This window comes from Bufo gargarizans, chromosome 9, assembly GCF_014858855.1.
Source record: "Bufo gargarizans isolate SCDJY-AF-19 chromosome 9, ASM1485885v1, whole genome shotgun sequence".
Classification (NCBI taxonomy): domain Eukaryota; kingdom Metazoa; phylum Chordata; class Amphibia; order Anura; family Bufonidae; genus Bufo; species Bufo gargarizans.
In genome coordinates, this window is record NC_058088.1 from 197,140,842 (window position 1) to 197,154,893 (window position 14,052).

Genomic DNA, 14,052 nt, shown 5'->3' on the forward strand with positions numbered 1-14,052 from the left:
AAAAAAAAAAATCAATAATGTAATTAAAGTGAATATTCAACATAATTCGACATCTGTTACTTTAAAACAAGAGGTCACGCCGACCCTAAGAAAGCTCGGAAACTAAACAGGTGCCTCAAAAGGAGAGAGATTCGGGGAAGGGCTGCTTGTAGAAACGGCTTCACATGGCTGTAATATGGCGGCTGCAGCGAGCGGTCTGGCACGTTACATCCGCGTGGAGCCGGCCTCCATGGCGAGGAGACTCAGATTATAGACCTGATTCGTGTTTGGAAGGTCATAAAAGAGGCAAATTCAAGCGCTTGTTGTCCCTTTGACTTTATTAGTTCAGTGAGGTGCATGGACGTTCCAGCCTCGTACAGTACTGGTCATGGAAAGGCTCTCCAGACTGGGAACCATTATAACCAGTGGGGGCACATTCGCCACCAGGCAGCACAAGAGAGAATACAAAAACTTTTTCTCAAACACTTTTTAAACAAACAACATAATTTAGCACCAAAATCAGCATCTGAGCATACACCTGGACTGGTGGGAGAAGCTACATGAGAAGCCACCACAATCCACCTCGGCTTTTCTTCCTTTATTATTATTACGCCATATCTACAGTTGAATGAATACAATAAGAAACATGCATTATATCTCATAGCATTAGTGCGGGAATAGTGGCGGAGTGCCCCCCGAGGAGCGCTGTCAGCAAATTCATGAAGAAAACAAAAAATAGCACCACAGGAAGAACTGAAGAACATAGCACCTATTTCTGACAGATTTTACAGGCGTCACCAGGCAACCTGGAGGTAAAAATGAGGCGGTGATAATACTGTACAAGAGCGACTCGTCAGCCGGTAGCCCAAATGTTTTCATACCGACGCTGTGACTGGGGTCAGCCGGATCATTATCTACAGTAGGATCGGGTCCTAAAGGCGTACGTCTTTTATCAATTACAAAAATAGTTAAAAATATATCTCCATACTTCTGATGAAAGCGTGGTTCTATACAAGTGTGTGACCTCGCGTGTCTTGTGCTGTTAGGGTGTGGCTGTGTTTTTGGGGTTACTCGCTTGCTTGGACCAGTTATTTAAGACAAAGGCAGACTGCTTAGAGCGTAAATCGCTGGAAACCGTCTCCTAGGGTAATTTCCTAAACGGCGACAATTCAATAAAAATGGAGGTAAGGAACACAGGGGCGTACCACGCGTTTGTAGACTGAAATCTGTGTTATACGATGCACAGATTGCCACGACTTTGCCAGAATTTACCTTAAGAAACCCAGCTTTGCACCAGGTCACAAGCAGGACTTAAAGCTTAGGGTAAGGCAACTTTTTCCTTTAAAAAAAACAACAAAAAAACAATAATATACAATACAAATAATTACATACAAAAATATAAGCACCTTTAATACAAAGGGACAGGCGGGCACGGCGTGCCCAGTGATGTCTGCTCTCATTAGGAAACGAGGCGAGTCGTCTGGTCCGAATTTGCATCATTGTGGAATAGTCAAGCGTCTGGTCACATGGAGCGCCGCACTTCCCATTGACATGCTTCTAATGATTGTCACGTGATGCTGTTTAGGTCATGTGGTCCCACGGCGGTGGGTACCGAGTGGTTTTCTATCTTTGTCTAGGGCCCGTGAGCCAGGGCAGACTGGGGGTCGAGGCCTTCTCTGTCCCAGCTGAAGAACGTGCACGTGAGACGAGTTATAGGCGGTGATGAGGTTTCAAGGTTGCTCATATGGAAACTTGGCGTTCTGTTATGCTATTGGCCTCTTTTCTCAAAAAAGTGTATTTATGTATAGTTATCTTTTTAATTTTTTAAAATTTTATTATTTTTGTAGAGTTTTTTTTAGTTTTTTGTTTGTTTTTAGCCTAGGAAACACACTGGTCCCACTTCAAAGCCAAATTTTTGTGTCGGGTCTCCAAAGTCATTGAACATTAGATCCACTATGGGGGCCTGCTCCACTTTGGGGGTGTTCAGCTCCAGGATGGTCTTCTGGTAGCCCTGCTTAGACTGAGGGGAAAGAAAGAGGAAAAAAATGTAAAAATTCACATCACACCTAATAAACCACTTAATGCCACAATATATGGAGGCGCTCTCTACAGTATTTACTAAGCGTTCAAAATCCCTGGTTTGTGCGACTCCATCAGAAAAATTCAGCTAATTTTCTTTGCTGAGGAACCAGAGTGCCAACCAGTATGGCTGCTGCTTTCCAGTAAGGTAACCCATTAGATTTGGGGCAGGACTGGCTGAGCCCCATACTGGCTCATGGTAAACACAGGAATCTATGGGGAGCGTTCTCCACTATCCTGACGTTACTGGAAGTGACTGGTGCAGGATCTCATGTCGCTTCCACCTCACTTACTATAATGTGCCTGGGAGACTCCGCTGCTCCGCACTCATTTCCTATTGATAAATGTTTTTTGTGTCAGGACTAATGATACTCGTCTCGTATTGTGTTCTGCAGTCTGACTGTCAGATCAATAGATGGCTGTATCCTTGCCAGTCCAGCTACTTCACATCCAGAACTTTCCGTGTCATGAGAACAATGCCTGTCATGACGCCGGCAGCCATACTAATAATCTGATCACCTGTCACAGAAAGTAAATGGCGCAGCGGCAGATATCAGATGAGACGGATGTAGCTGATTCACTTACTGCACATCCATCCATGATGGCCTGAATGTACGGGTTGTTGTCATGAGACATCTCTTCATCGTTAGAGCCCAGGAAGCGGATCGCCTTGTCGTGGCTGTTGGTGGAGGCGTCATGCCAGGCGACAGACTGGTAGCAGTTGTAGGTGATGTTCTGTCTGGCGGCAGCACTAAGAAGCCTCAGGAAGGTCATCTGTACCACGCCAACTGGGTTTCCATCGGCATCCACGTAGGAAAGCTGAGAAGAATGAGACATCTACAGGGTAAATAGTGAATGTGTAACACAACCCTCGTCACCACGGATCCGTTCAGACTTTACATTGAAAGTCAATGGGATTTTGAAGATTGAGCCATATGGTGTCATCTTCAAGCGGATCCGTCCCCATTGACTTCCATTATAAGTCGGAACGGATCCGCTCGCCTCCGCACGGCCAGGCGGACACCCGAACGCTGCTTGCAGCGTTCAGGTGTCCGCTCACTGAGCGGAGCGGAGGCTGAGCGCTGGCAGACGGATGCATTCTCAGTGGATCCGCCTCCACTGAGAATGCATTAGGGCCAGTCGGCTGCGTTCAGGGCCGCTTGTGAGCCCCTTCATACGGAGCTCACGAGCGGACACCTGAACGCAGGTGTGAAAGTAGCCTGATCGGTGTGGCTCATCTTGGTCTTTAGATTAACCTGTATTTTGTAGCCCTAAGACCCCCAGGTCTGACCTCGAGTGTACAGAACATCCTGGTGAGAAACATGACATCATCCTTCCACACAATCCAATAAAACAATGTAAATCCCCAAAGTAAAAACCATACAAACCGCACTGAGAAATACAAACCGTTCTGCCGCCTGAGAAATAAGAGGACTGAAGAGAAGAAAGCAGCATGCAGGGTCAGACACAGCTACCGACACGAGTAAAGGGCGATCCGTACAGGCTGCAGGGCTCCCTACGGCGGCGTCCATGTCTTACTGTGGGAAGCACCGGATACTGGGCAGAGATGGAGGCGCTCCGAGGTCACTGGCTGCCGCTCCTGCCCTGGTCTCACTTTACAGACGTGTTGGTAGCTGTTTCTTTAAGCCATGTTTTTTCGGTACCTGCAGTCAGCTCAGCTCCTGTATCCTAAGCAGAAAGCTCCGAGGGCGGAGGATGAAGTGGAGGTTTAGGAGAAACTGCTCAATAGCAAAGAAATCGTCATTGAAAAAAATATAGAGGCGGCTTAAAAGATGCTGTGAAGTTAAGACACGGAGAGGCACTGATGCCAGCAAGAGCTGCAAAGTTTCTACTTCAAAGCAGCCACCCTGAGCTGAACCGAGTACCTATGATATGAAAGCAGAGGCGCTCATTAACTCTCCATGACTACCAGACTAGGCCGAGCGTCTCCTCTGAAACCGCAGGGTCTGCTGCATTACTGAGGTAAACGAGACGGTCGACCTGCTGACTGCACTAGTGTAATATGGAGGGGATCAGTGATAATAATGCCGCAGCATCCTGAGGACAGAGCACGCTGCCAGCAGCCAATCAGCGGATATGTCATGATGTTTCAGGACTCTGCCCCAGATACATCCAGAGCTGCAAGCAAAATTCTGCCGGCTGCCTCTTGGAATCTGCCAGCACTGTGCTGATTTACACACTGACATGTTCCTGCGGTGAATTGCGTTGCCTGGTGTAAACTCCCACAATGCACTGCAGCAGTACAGTTCACTATACATCCAAGCCAGGAAAAAATGTGTACATTATTGTACGTTTTTTTTCTACAATGAAACGCTATGACGATGGACGCCGCTGTATGGCATCCGGTAAATGTACATATTAAACGTAAGATAAAAATGTGATATGACTGACATTTATGCCACAACTACCTTCTTATTAGGTCATCATGAAGAGATCATAGGTACCCAGAACAGGGGGCGAGGTAGATGCCTTTTGTCTAACACACAGACATCCCCTGTAGAAAACGCTGCGCCCGACACCCTGCATTCCCGGAGGAAACAGAGTGTCTTTTAAGGTGGACATACCCCAATTAATGGCCTCCTAAGAATTGTCCCCCCTACGGGAGGCGTCTGGGCCGCAGTCCATGGTTATTTCTGCTAGTTGAGGTTTATGGACATGAGATGTATTGTCTGGAATTGGAACTATTGAAGCCATTCCTCAGAGCTGCGGCTCGTCATGATCCGTGACTCTGTGCATCGCTTACTGCTCAGCGTCACTCAGAACTATAGATTTGTCTATTACTGAGGTTCTCAGTGGTTTCAGTCCCGGCTGTCACTGCTGACTGGGAGACTTCATCTGTGATTACCATACATGACCACCAACCTTGTTTTCTTGGTTCCACCTTAAACAGATTTTCCTTGTCATCTGGAGACACCATGTCCCCCATGCCCAGTGTTAGTTACACATGCAGAGTGCTTTGGCCATTACCGAAGCAAGCTGAGTGCTCTGGTTGGGACTGGAGGCCGGGTTAGCCACTTACCATAGAACCCCGCTTGTAATGACTATACCATGAACCAGGCACCTCTTTGGGCCAACGAGCCAGTTTATTCTGTAAAATACAACATGAGTTACAGAAACTAAAGGCGGAATCTTACCAGTTTACCACGCTTGAATTCACTGAACCACGAGCCTGGATTCTCTTTGGGCCAGGACGTAATTCTAGCCTGAATCGTGGAATAGAAAGGATAGGGAGAAACAGACAGTTATGAGGCTGGATCGCAAATAACGCCCCCAAGGGTACGTCTCCGGCCTCCTGGGGGCAAAGACCACAGCGGTCTAAGGGTCTCATTCATACATGTCTGTGCTTTACCGTGTGTTATAATAGAGGTGACAAGTCGTACACTGTCCCCCCCACCGGTCATACACATTAGATATTTATAAGCCAAACGCACCAATTTCAAGATCCTCTACCTCTCAAATCTCCCCCAAAGGCAGATGTCGATCCCTTTGCTCCCAGTTTACTCCTCTGTACGTATTCAGAACACATATGCACTTGGTAGAAATATATGTGTATGGGGGGTGGGCAGCTATCTAATCTGTAAGGTCAGCCTAGGCCTCCATTCACACCAGCACTAGGCAGTGCCATATCACTGACATAATGGGGTCTGTCAGCATCAGTGCAGATGTGAACGGGGCCCAAGCTGGTGAAACTGAAGAATAAACACAAGTGATGAAGGGGAGCGCACGGCTTCGCCGCAGGCACGTTTCTCCTGGAGGCGTTAGAGCCTCTGTTCTCAGCCATTAGATCCTATCAATAGTCGGGAACAGACTTAAAAGAAAACCCTAAATCTGCAGTAATTCTCACATCTGACGGCAGAGCACGGCCTGTCAATATATCGCCCCCAGCAGAACAGGGTGAATCAGAGGCTCCTCCAACTGTTCAGAAAGTTCAACCAAAACTTCTCTGTCTAGTTAGATGCCGTGGAGTACCGGGGTGATGTCCCCAGCTCCATAGAAAAAGCGTCTTCTCATGGGCACCCCACCGAGTGATCTAGAAATGCCACAGCTGTGGTCCAAGTTCATGACCCCTGGCATTACTAGATGGGAACCATTACTGGGGGGCTCATCCACTATGTACTCGGGATGTGTGCGCATAGAACCGGTGTGTGTGTGTGATACAGCTCAGAGCCGCTGTTCTCAATGGTAGGATTGAGGGATATTAACCCATCATCTGACTGTTCAGGCGCTCTCTGCTTTGATCAGACCCAGTCAATACTGCCAGCAGGCAGTGTCTGGTGAGAGGCAGCAATTAATTAAGTGATCTTAAAATACTGGACGCTGAGCAAAGTCTCATGTGCCAAAGCCTTCCCGGTGCCAAGCGATTCAAGTGATTATCACACCAAATTCAAAGACATCCTCCACCACTTACTCCTTCAGACTTCTTGTCGGGGAATATGCAGGACTCTCCTCCCGCCGTGAAATTGCAGTAAACCTTGAAGGAGTCTCGAGAGCATCCCTGGTTGGGGTCAATCCAATATTCACCTAGAAGAAGGAGGAGGCGGGATGAGGACGGCGATTAATGGCCGCTGTTCTCTCTTACTAATGATTCCCAGCGTTCTCTTTGTCTTTGACTCTGTGTTGAGCTTTGGAATTTTTTCCCCCTCGTTTGCACAATAATGAGCAGAGGACTGGATTTCACTGAATGGCGGGGTTATTAATAGGAATAATACAGGGGAACTCTACCACCGGGTGTCAGTGGGTCACCCTCACATGTGGGGCCACAGGCCATGGTAATCTGCAGTGCAGCGGGCACCATAAACCACTAAGGGCACCAAAAACTCGTACTCCACTGGGATTTATTTTAAGAAAAACCTGAGCGCAGAGCAGATGACTGACTAGAGTGGTGTCAGGGAGTACGTCTCTACCATCTAAGGAGCCTTTGCCTCTTATGGGGGACGGCTGCAGGGTTTCACCGCTATTCTCTGACTGCCGTATTTATGTAAAAATCCATTTCTGCAGAGAACGTGCCTCGTCCGCCATGATTACTGCAGCAGATAAGATAGAGATCAAACCATTTACTGCACATTCGCTCCTGCTGTTCTGACACAGGTCGGACACCGCTGATCTCCCCTGGTAGTTACATATGAACATCAGAGGTCAAAGCTGAGCTTGAGGACATCCTGTTAATTAAGGCCCAAACCACAGCATGGGGTGTAATCAGTCATCTCAGCAGCATAGAGGAATCATACAGTACAGAGTATTTCAGGAGCTACTAATATGGGGGAGGGAGTGCAGTTACCTTCACACTTGTGATGGTGATAGTAGAGGGCAGCACACAATGGGCAATGTCCGGATATGAGGAATGTGGAAGATCACAGGCTGATACATAGTAAAAGGAGCAGGGCCCCCAGCAGCACAGAGGATTTCAGAAGAGAGATGTACTAAGCATATGATAGTGAGGACAAAGCTTATTGCTTCATATAGACAAAGCATTGTACGGTGGTATACGGAGCTGCGTGCATCCTCCTTACTGGGGCTTCCAGCGCTCACAGAAGCAGAGGCTTGTACCATTTCCGTCTATTTTGGATAACAGTTGCAATCGCCGGACATTGTACTCACCATCCACAAAGTCGGGGTGACACAGCTGTAAGTCTTTGCAGGTTCTTGCTGGGTTCCCCTTAGTGCCCAATGGGTGTTTCATTTGTTCAATTTCCAGTTTTAGAGAGTTAAGAGATCCAAAGATTTCCTCCATGCCGTCAGCATAGTCCATGTAATTATTATCTACGTTCCCCTCACCCACCACCTGGCTGGCATCGATGCTACGCTTGGATCTCTTTGAGGACTGAACTGGCAGAGGTTGTATCACTTCACCTGGAGGACCCTGGAATGGAGAACAGAATTAGTAACATCTTCTCTCCAAATAACAGCGTGACTCAATCCTAGGGGCTTCTGGAAAAGAAGGGTCTACTTACTGGAGGACCTGGTGGGCCAGGAATACCAGATTCACCCTTTGGACCAGATGGACCCTGAATGAAATGAAAAGAGCAAAGGTTTAGGAGGGATAGAAAACATGGATAAAATAACGAGGACAATCAAGCCTGAGAGACTTACAGATGATCCTTTAGCACCTTTAGGTCCGGGTCCACCCTGAAAGACAAAGCACATTTCATTTCTACACATTTACAATAAAGGAATGATACGAGGCAAGATCTAGGACCACAACACTCGGCAAGAGAGCCTAGGACAGCCGTGAGATAAGACACCAAATACAAGATCAATATGTACCGGTAAGCCAGGAGGACCAGGGGGACCAACGGGACCGGACGGGCCAAAGATACCCTGCAAGAGATGAGATAAAGTGTAAACCTCTGTGGTACGCTGTTTCACACGGCAGTGGGCTCCTCACTCAGGGATGTGTTTGGACTTCCTGCTATTGCGTGTGCTCATATATGAAAATGCGTGGAGCGGCAGCAGTGACAGATCTGTCTTCTTGTTTCCAGACTGTTGTCTGAGTTGGAGTGTGCTGTACGGTTATCATTCAGTGATGGTGATGTTAGTGTTACTGCGATTCCTGACTGCTCCGAATATTTTACCTGTTCTCCTTTAGATCCCTGACCACCTTGAGAACCTGGAAGACCACGATCTCCCTTTTCACCCTGCTCTCCTGGAGGCCCGATGAGACCAATCAACCCAGGATGGCCCTATGATGAGAAGAAGGCAATGTATGGTTATCACAAGCTGATGAGCTACAGTGGAAGCCGTATAAAGTGAGGCGCGCCATCTCAGGTGACATAAGAGCGCATGTTACATCCACGCTACATGACAAAATACAGAATTATTAATCCCCTGTGAATATCAACCCTTGAGTTATCAAACGTCCTATCCATTTCTGGGAAGGCTTGATGATGACTATGGCTGACATTATAGCTCTTACAGGGAAAGACCGTGTCTATAGGAGAAATCTGTAGCGTCACTGACAGGAAGCAGTGCCATTATAAGGGTGGGGATTCAGTCAATCACTGGTTATACCATCGCACTGTTCAGCTCTTAATGGCATATGACAGGATTAGGAAATTAAAGCAAAGATCTTATTAGTTTGGGCGTGACCGCCACAGTCCTCATAAAATTTACCGCCCTCCAGGACTAACTGAACTCACCTTTTCTCCCTTTGGACCTGAGTCTCCTTTCAATCCTGGTAGACCTGGTGGGCCCTGTGAAGTAGTAAGAAGAGATGGTTCATTAGCAATTACTAAGTCAAGGGGGTTTACAGAATCATCAGATTGATAAGTCGCACGTACCATCGGACCAGGGGGACCATCAGGACCCGTTGAACCTGGAAAGCCTTGCTCTCCCTAAAATAAAATATATTTTCTTAGTTCTGCAATTTTATTTTCTTCAGAGATGCTATTATAACAAGCATGGCCGAGGTACTTACCACAGGTCCAGGAATTCCTCTCAAACCTTCAGGTCCAGGTTTTCCAGGAGAACCTTGAGGACCAACAGGACCTGTCTTTCCTGAGGGGCCCTCCAAGCCTGTTTCACCCTTATCAGACAGAAATTAGAAGTGTTAGAGGATTGCACACATCGAGGATGAGCCACCACCATGAGGGGATGAGGTCACCACCGCACATCACTTACTTTAGCACCTTTTTCTCCTTGTCGGCCTTCAGGACCAGCTGGACCAGGGGGACCCTGCAAGAGGGGGAGGAAAAACATTTAAGGCCTGTGCTCTTTCCAGATCTTCATATATGTTGAATTACAGAAGTCTGCACTGGATTCTTACCCTCTTCCCTGGTGGACCAGATGGACCAGGCTCTCCAGTAGGGCCGGGTGATCCCTGCATAGGAAATGGCAACATATGAGGTAATGATACTTCAGTGCTCATGACATAATATGATCAGTATTTGTTGGGTACTCACCGGTTGACCAGATTCTCCATCATCTCCCTTATCACCAGGAGGCCCATCTTGACCCTGAATTGTAAGGAGAATATTTAATGATGAATCTTCATCTACAGTGTTATCGGCTGGACTCAGGACTAGAAAACACATCCCAGTTACTTACAGTGGGCCCAGATTCACCAGGAGGACCAGGATCCCCGGGAAATCCAACTGGACCCTGAGAAACAGAGAGAAAGTGAGGCATGTGGACTCTAATATCTCTATGAATATTGAACATGCTATAGGACAGCTGTGGGGATATACTTACAGGGCTACCCTTTGGACCATCATCACCAGGAGGACCTTTTGGACCAGGAGGACCAGCAGTACCTTGAAGACCTGCTTCTCCTTTTTCTCCTCTTTCACCTTTAGGGCCCTATAAAAAAGAACAAATATTCTAAGATCATTCCAATAATTAAGACCACTAATCAGATGAGATGTTGCACTACGAGGAATGTGTTTTCTTATACTTACTGGTGGTCCAAGCTCCCCAGGAAGTCCAGGTTCTCCGGCCTCTCCAGGGTCACCCTATCAATAAAATAGAAAAACATGAAGTATTAATATAATAACAGGTCATCCTCCACTGGCGGCACCTGGTGTCATCGTTTATCTCAAAGATCACTTACCTTCTCTCCAACAGGACCAGGATTGCCAATTCCTCCAATAGGACCTTGTGGACCGTCAGATCCAGGAGGACCATTGGGACCTCTAGGACCGGGTGGACCAGGTGGGCCCTAAAAAAAAAATTGGATGACACATTATAAACATTAGATTGGATCAGTCTGAGCTCCAACCTGTGATTGTCAGCAGACATCAGCGGCCCAGAATTGTGTCCGTCTCCTTCATACTGCCAAAACAGCTCTGACCCATCAAAGCACAGACTCCAGGAGACCTCTGAGGGTGTTCTGTGGTAGCTGGCACAAAACATTACTCAGCAGATGTTTTAAGTCCTGCTGCATAGAGGTAGACCATGCAACTGCTGAGGGCTCATGGTGTAAGGGGGTCCGGTGCTGAACGCCTCCTGTTCCCAATTTAAATCCACAGCATTTTTCTGCTGCCACCACTAGGGGGAGAACAATGTAAAGAGATTTTCACAGCTTCCACTGAGTTTAAAGGTAACCATAGATAATTCCTTTTCAGTGAGCGCCCCTAGTGGTGGCTTCAAGCAGTCAGTTTTATCATGTATTACAGCATGTGGAGGGAAGCAGGGATTCAGAGCTATGTAGGAGGAGATTCATTCATGTATTTTTGCCAGTTGTCTAGTATGAATACAATGAGCAGCATAAATTATAAAGCTCTTGTCCTACTTTTTCAGTTGGGGTGAGGCAGAGGGTGACATGTTAATGAGCTCCTGGCTCTCCCGCCCCTCCAGAGCTGTTGCAGTCAGCGGTGGATGGGGCAGCACAAAACTGCTGACAGATTTCCTTTAATAAAGAAAATTTGTAAATTCAGCACAAATCTCACAGGGAGGGGGCTGGGGCTATGGGGCCCTATGAGATCCATGGGTCTTTATATGTCATTGCAGTTTGGAGACACATCTCACGCGTTGTATGTTGTGCTAGTTATAACCCCTGCACGACATCCGCTGTACATGCATAGCGGATGTCGGCACTTTAAAGATGGCACCAGCTCCATAGCTGCCAAATTTATCCTGTTTCAGACAGCTGGAACTAATGTCTGAGATTGGCAAGAAAGGCGATAGCAGACATTCAACCCCTCAAATGCCATGGTCAAGTGTGGTGTTTTGCTTCTGGTGCCCAAATGGCTTCACCATGCTGAGATCATTAGTGGTGATTGGCTGGAGCCTGCTGAAGACTACCTGGCCTATCACAGGAATACTCTCAAACATACTGAATTTCTCATACACTATTGTATTAAATCCCAGTAGTGTATGGAAGAAACAATCTAGAGATGACAAATTTAGGTTGCCTCAGGGGACTTTAATATTTAAAAAAGAAAAAAAAACTTTTCTTTGAAAAAAGTAAAAAAAATAAATAAATAAATAAAAACCTCCTTTCCCGTTAATAGTAATAAAATAAGGATCATTTGCACTGCCATGTCCCAAAACATCTGAACTATTAAAATATAAACTTATTTATCCTGTATAATGAAGGTCATTTGACCTCCCAAAAAAATTCAAAGGTGATCACAAAGTCATACACACCCCAAAATGGTATAATTGAAAACTAAAGATCGCCCCATACACCTCAATAGACGTAACTATAAGAAAAGTTATGTGGGTCAGATATGGCGAAGAAAAGAAAAAAAAATTCTGATGTTTATATATTTTTTTAAGTATTAAAACTATATAAATGTGTTATCGCTGTAATTGTACTGACCCGGAGAATGAAGAGAACAGCTCAGTTTTATCTAATTGGGAACGATGTAAAAACAAAACCCATAAAACTATATAAATGTGTAAACTATGGCAGAATTGCACTACATTTCTCCAATTCCGCCCACTTTATTGTATCAACATTAAGTGGTGCCATTAGAAAGTACAACTTATCCCACACGCCCTTATATGTGTATGTGAATAGAAAAACTGTGAGTACAACATGGAAAATGGCTGCATCATTAAGGGGTTAAGAATTGTTCATTCAATTTCCGAAAATGAGAGATTATACAGCGAGATGTGGGCATTAGCTTATTAGTGGTAATGCAGATATATGACTGCGCTGAGCACTTTCCTATTAATGTGCTGCTGTACTTCTTACATATAGGCACAGTGTGAGCAATTACCTTGCTACATAGCATATAATTTATGCGGCTGCTCCCGGCCGGCGCTATAGATTCACTGCGAGATCGGGGAGGGATTTTGCCTCCAGTGAAGAAATAAACAAATTATACTTCTATTTGGTTGTATAAACAAGGAGGTTAGAAACCGAGAAAAATGAAGCTTGAGATTAATAGATCCCTGCTAGATCCTGCACATTTAGAAGATCGCCCAGCAAGGGGCTCATTATAGCACCCGTTATCAACCGAAGTGGATTTGGGGCCAAGAGGTCTGGTCATTAGTACAATGCACGTTCCACTTCCCATCTACATCGCCCAACTGGAGGATTAGAGGTCATTTACTGGAGCAGCCACTCACATCCCTCCAAAACAAAGTGGGGTCTGCGATAAACTTACCATCTGACCAACATCTCCTGTCTCTCCCTTTTCACCAGGAGGTCCGGGCAAACCCTAAAGAGAACAGGAGAATAGTGAAGAGAGAATGATGGCGGCATACGGTATGTCGTGCACACATCAGAAGAGACTCATCAGTACAGACACATTAATTATCTCTCATGATCGGTAACAAGGGCCAGAAATCAATGTGACTATGCAATCTCATGACTTTATCAGACTGGTTCCAGGGGTATTGGTTACTCAGAGGACAGGGGGCAGCAAGACCATTGTGAGTGCTGGAGTCTGACGGGTTACCATGGTCTGCACTACTTTCACATATTCTCCCTGCAATCCTTCCGTTCTGACACACTTCAGCATAACACAAAACATGCTTTTGGCATCACCTGCAATCCCACAGGACCGGGCGGGCCGGGAAATCCTCTGGGGCCTTCATCACCTTTCTGTCCAAAGAGACCCTGTTGCCCCCTAGGTCCAGGTTCTCCATCAGCTCCCTGTAACGGACCGGAGGACATGAGCTCAGAGTTGATTCAGGAACATCAATGTCAGAAGGTAGACAATCAAGAATTTACTTACAGACGGGCCAGGCTGACCAATTGGGCCCTGAGGTCCTGATGGTCCAGGTGGACCCTGTGGAGACATAAATCTCAGTATTCAGATTTATAAAGAATAATAAATTAGACACAGACTGAAACGCGCACTGTACCTGTTCTCCCTTTTCTCCTCTGTTTCCCTTCTGACCCGGCTCACCAATTTCACCCTATAAGATTGACATAATGAGGGTGGTTAGATGTGTGGACAGTAAAGCGGCCCTTGTCATACAGTGTACAATAGCACAGGACAGACAACATATCTAATAATCACAGGGTTTTAGCCTTCAATTTTTCCAAACTGTGACAAAACAGTGGTGTTTTTCCAGGGACTT

The 14,052-nt window shown here is 46.3% G+C and overlaps 1 protein-coding gene across 2 annotated transcripts in view; it reads right to left on the reverse strand.

The window, feature by feature from the left end:
• Window positions 1-299: 299 nt before the first annotated feature.
• Window positions 300-14,052, reverse strand: part of COL5A1 (collagen type V alpha 1 chain) — a 145,755-nt gene continuing 132,002 nt past the window's right edge. Inside the window, exons 44-66 of one of the 2 annotated variants that reach the window (XM_044305252.1) lie at window positions 13,834-13,887; window positions 13,704-13,757; window positions 13,514-13,621; window positions 13,131-13,184; window positions 10,625-10,732; window positions 10,473-10,526; window positions 10,267-10,374; window positions 10,123-10,176; window positions 9,978-10,031; window positions 9,842-9,895; window positions 9,697-9,750; window positions 9,494-9,601; window positions 9,357-9,410; window positions 9,216-9,269; window positions 8,652-8,759; window positions 8,344-8,397; window positions 8,170-8,205; window positions 8,031-8,084; window positions 7,678-7,939; window positions 6,488-6,600; window positions 5,099-5,167; window positions 2,644-2,877; window positions 300-1,999 (exon numbers count right to left, since the gene is read on the reverse strand). In XM_044305252.1, coding sequence (XP_044161187.1) covers window positions 1,853-1,999; window positions 2,644-2,877; window positions 5,099-5,167; window positions 6,488-6,600; window positions 7,678-7,939; window positions 8,031-8,084; window positions 8,170-8,205; window positions 8,344-8,397; window positions 8,652-8,759; window positions 9,216-9,269; window positions 9,357-9,410; window positions 9,494-9,601; window positions 9,697-9,750; window positions 9,842-9,895; window positions 9,978-10,031; window positions 10,123-10,176; window positions 10,267-10,374; window positions 10,473-10,526; window positions 10,625-10,732; window positions 13,131-13,184; window positions 13,514-13,621; window positions 13,704-13,757; window positions 13,834-13,887 — 2,049 coding nt within the window. In that variant the 3' untranslated portion in view covers window positions 300-1,852. Of the gene's footprint in view, window positions 2,000-2,643; window positions 2,878-5,098; window positions 5,168-5,213; window positions 5,283-6,487; window positions 6,601-7,677; window positions 7,940-8,030; window positions 8,085-8,169; window positions 8,206-8,343; window positions 8,398-8,651; window positions 8,760-9,215; window positions 9,270-9,356; window positions 9,411-9,493; window positions 9,602-9,696; window positions 9,751-9,841; window positions 9,896-9,977; window positions 10,032-10,122; window positions 10,177-10,266; window positions 10,375-10,472; window positions 10,527-10,624; window positions 10,733-13,130; window positions 13,185-13,513; window positions 13,622-13,703; window positions 13,758-13,833; window positions 13,888-14,052 lie in introns of both variants that reach the window. The other variant, XM_044305251.1, reaches the window with a different exon arrangement.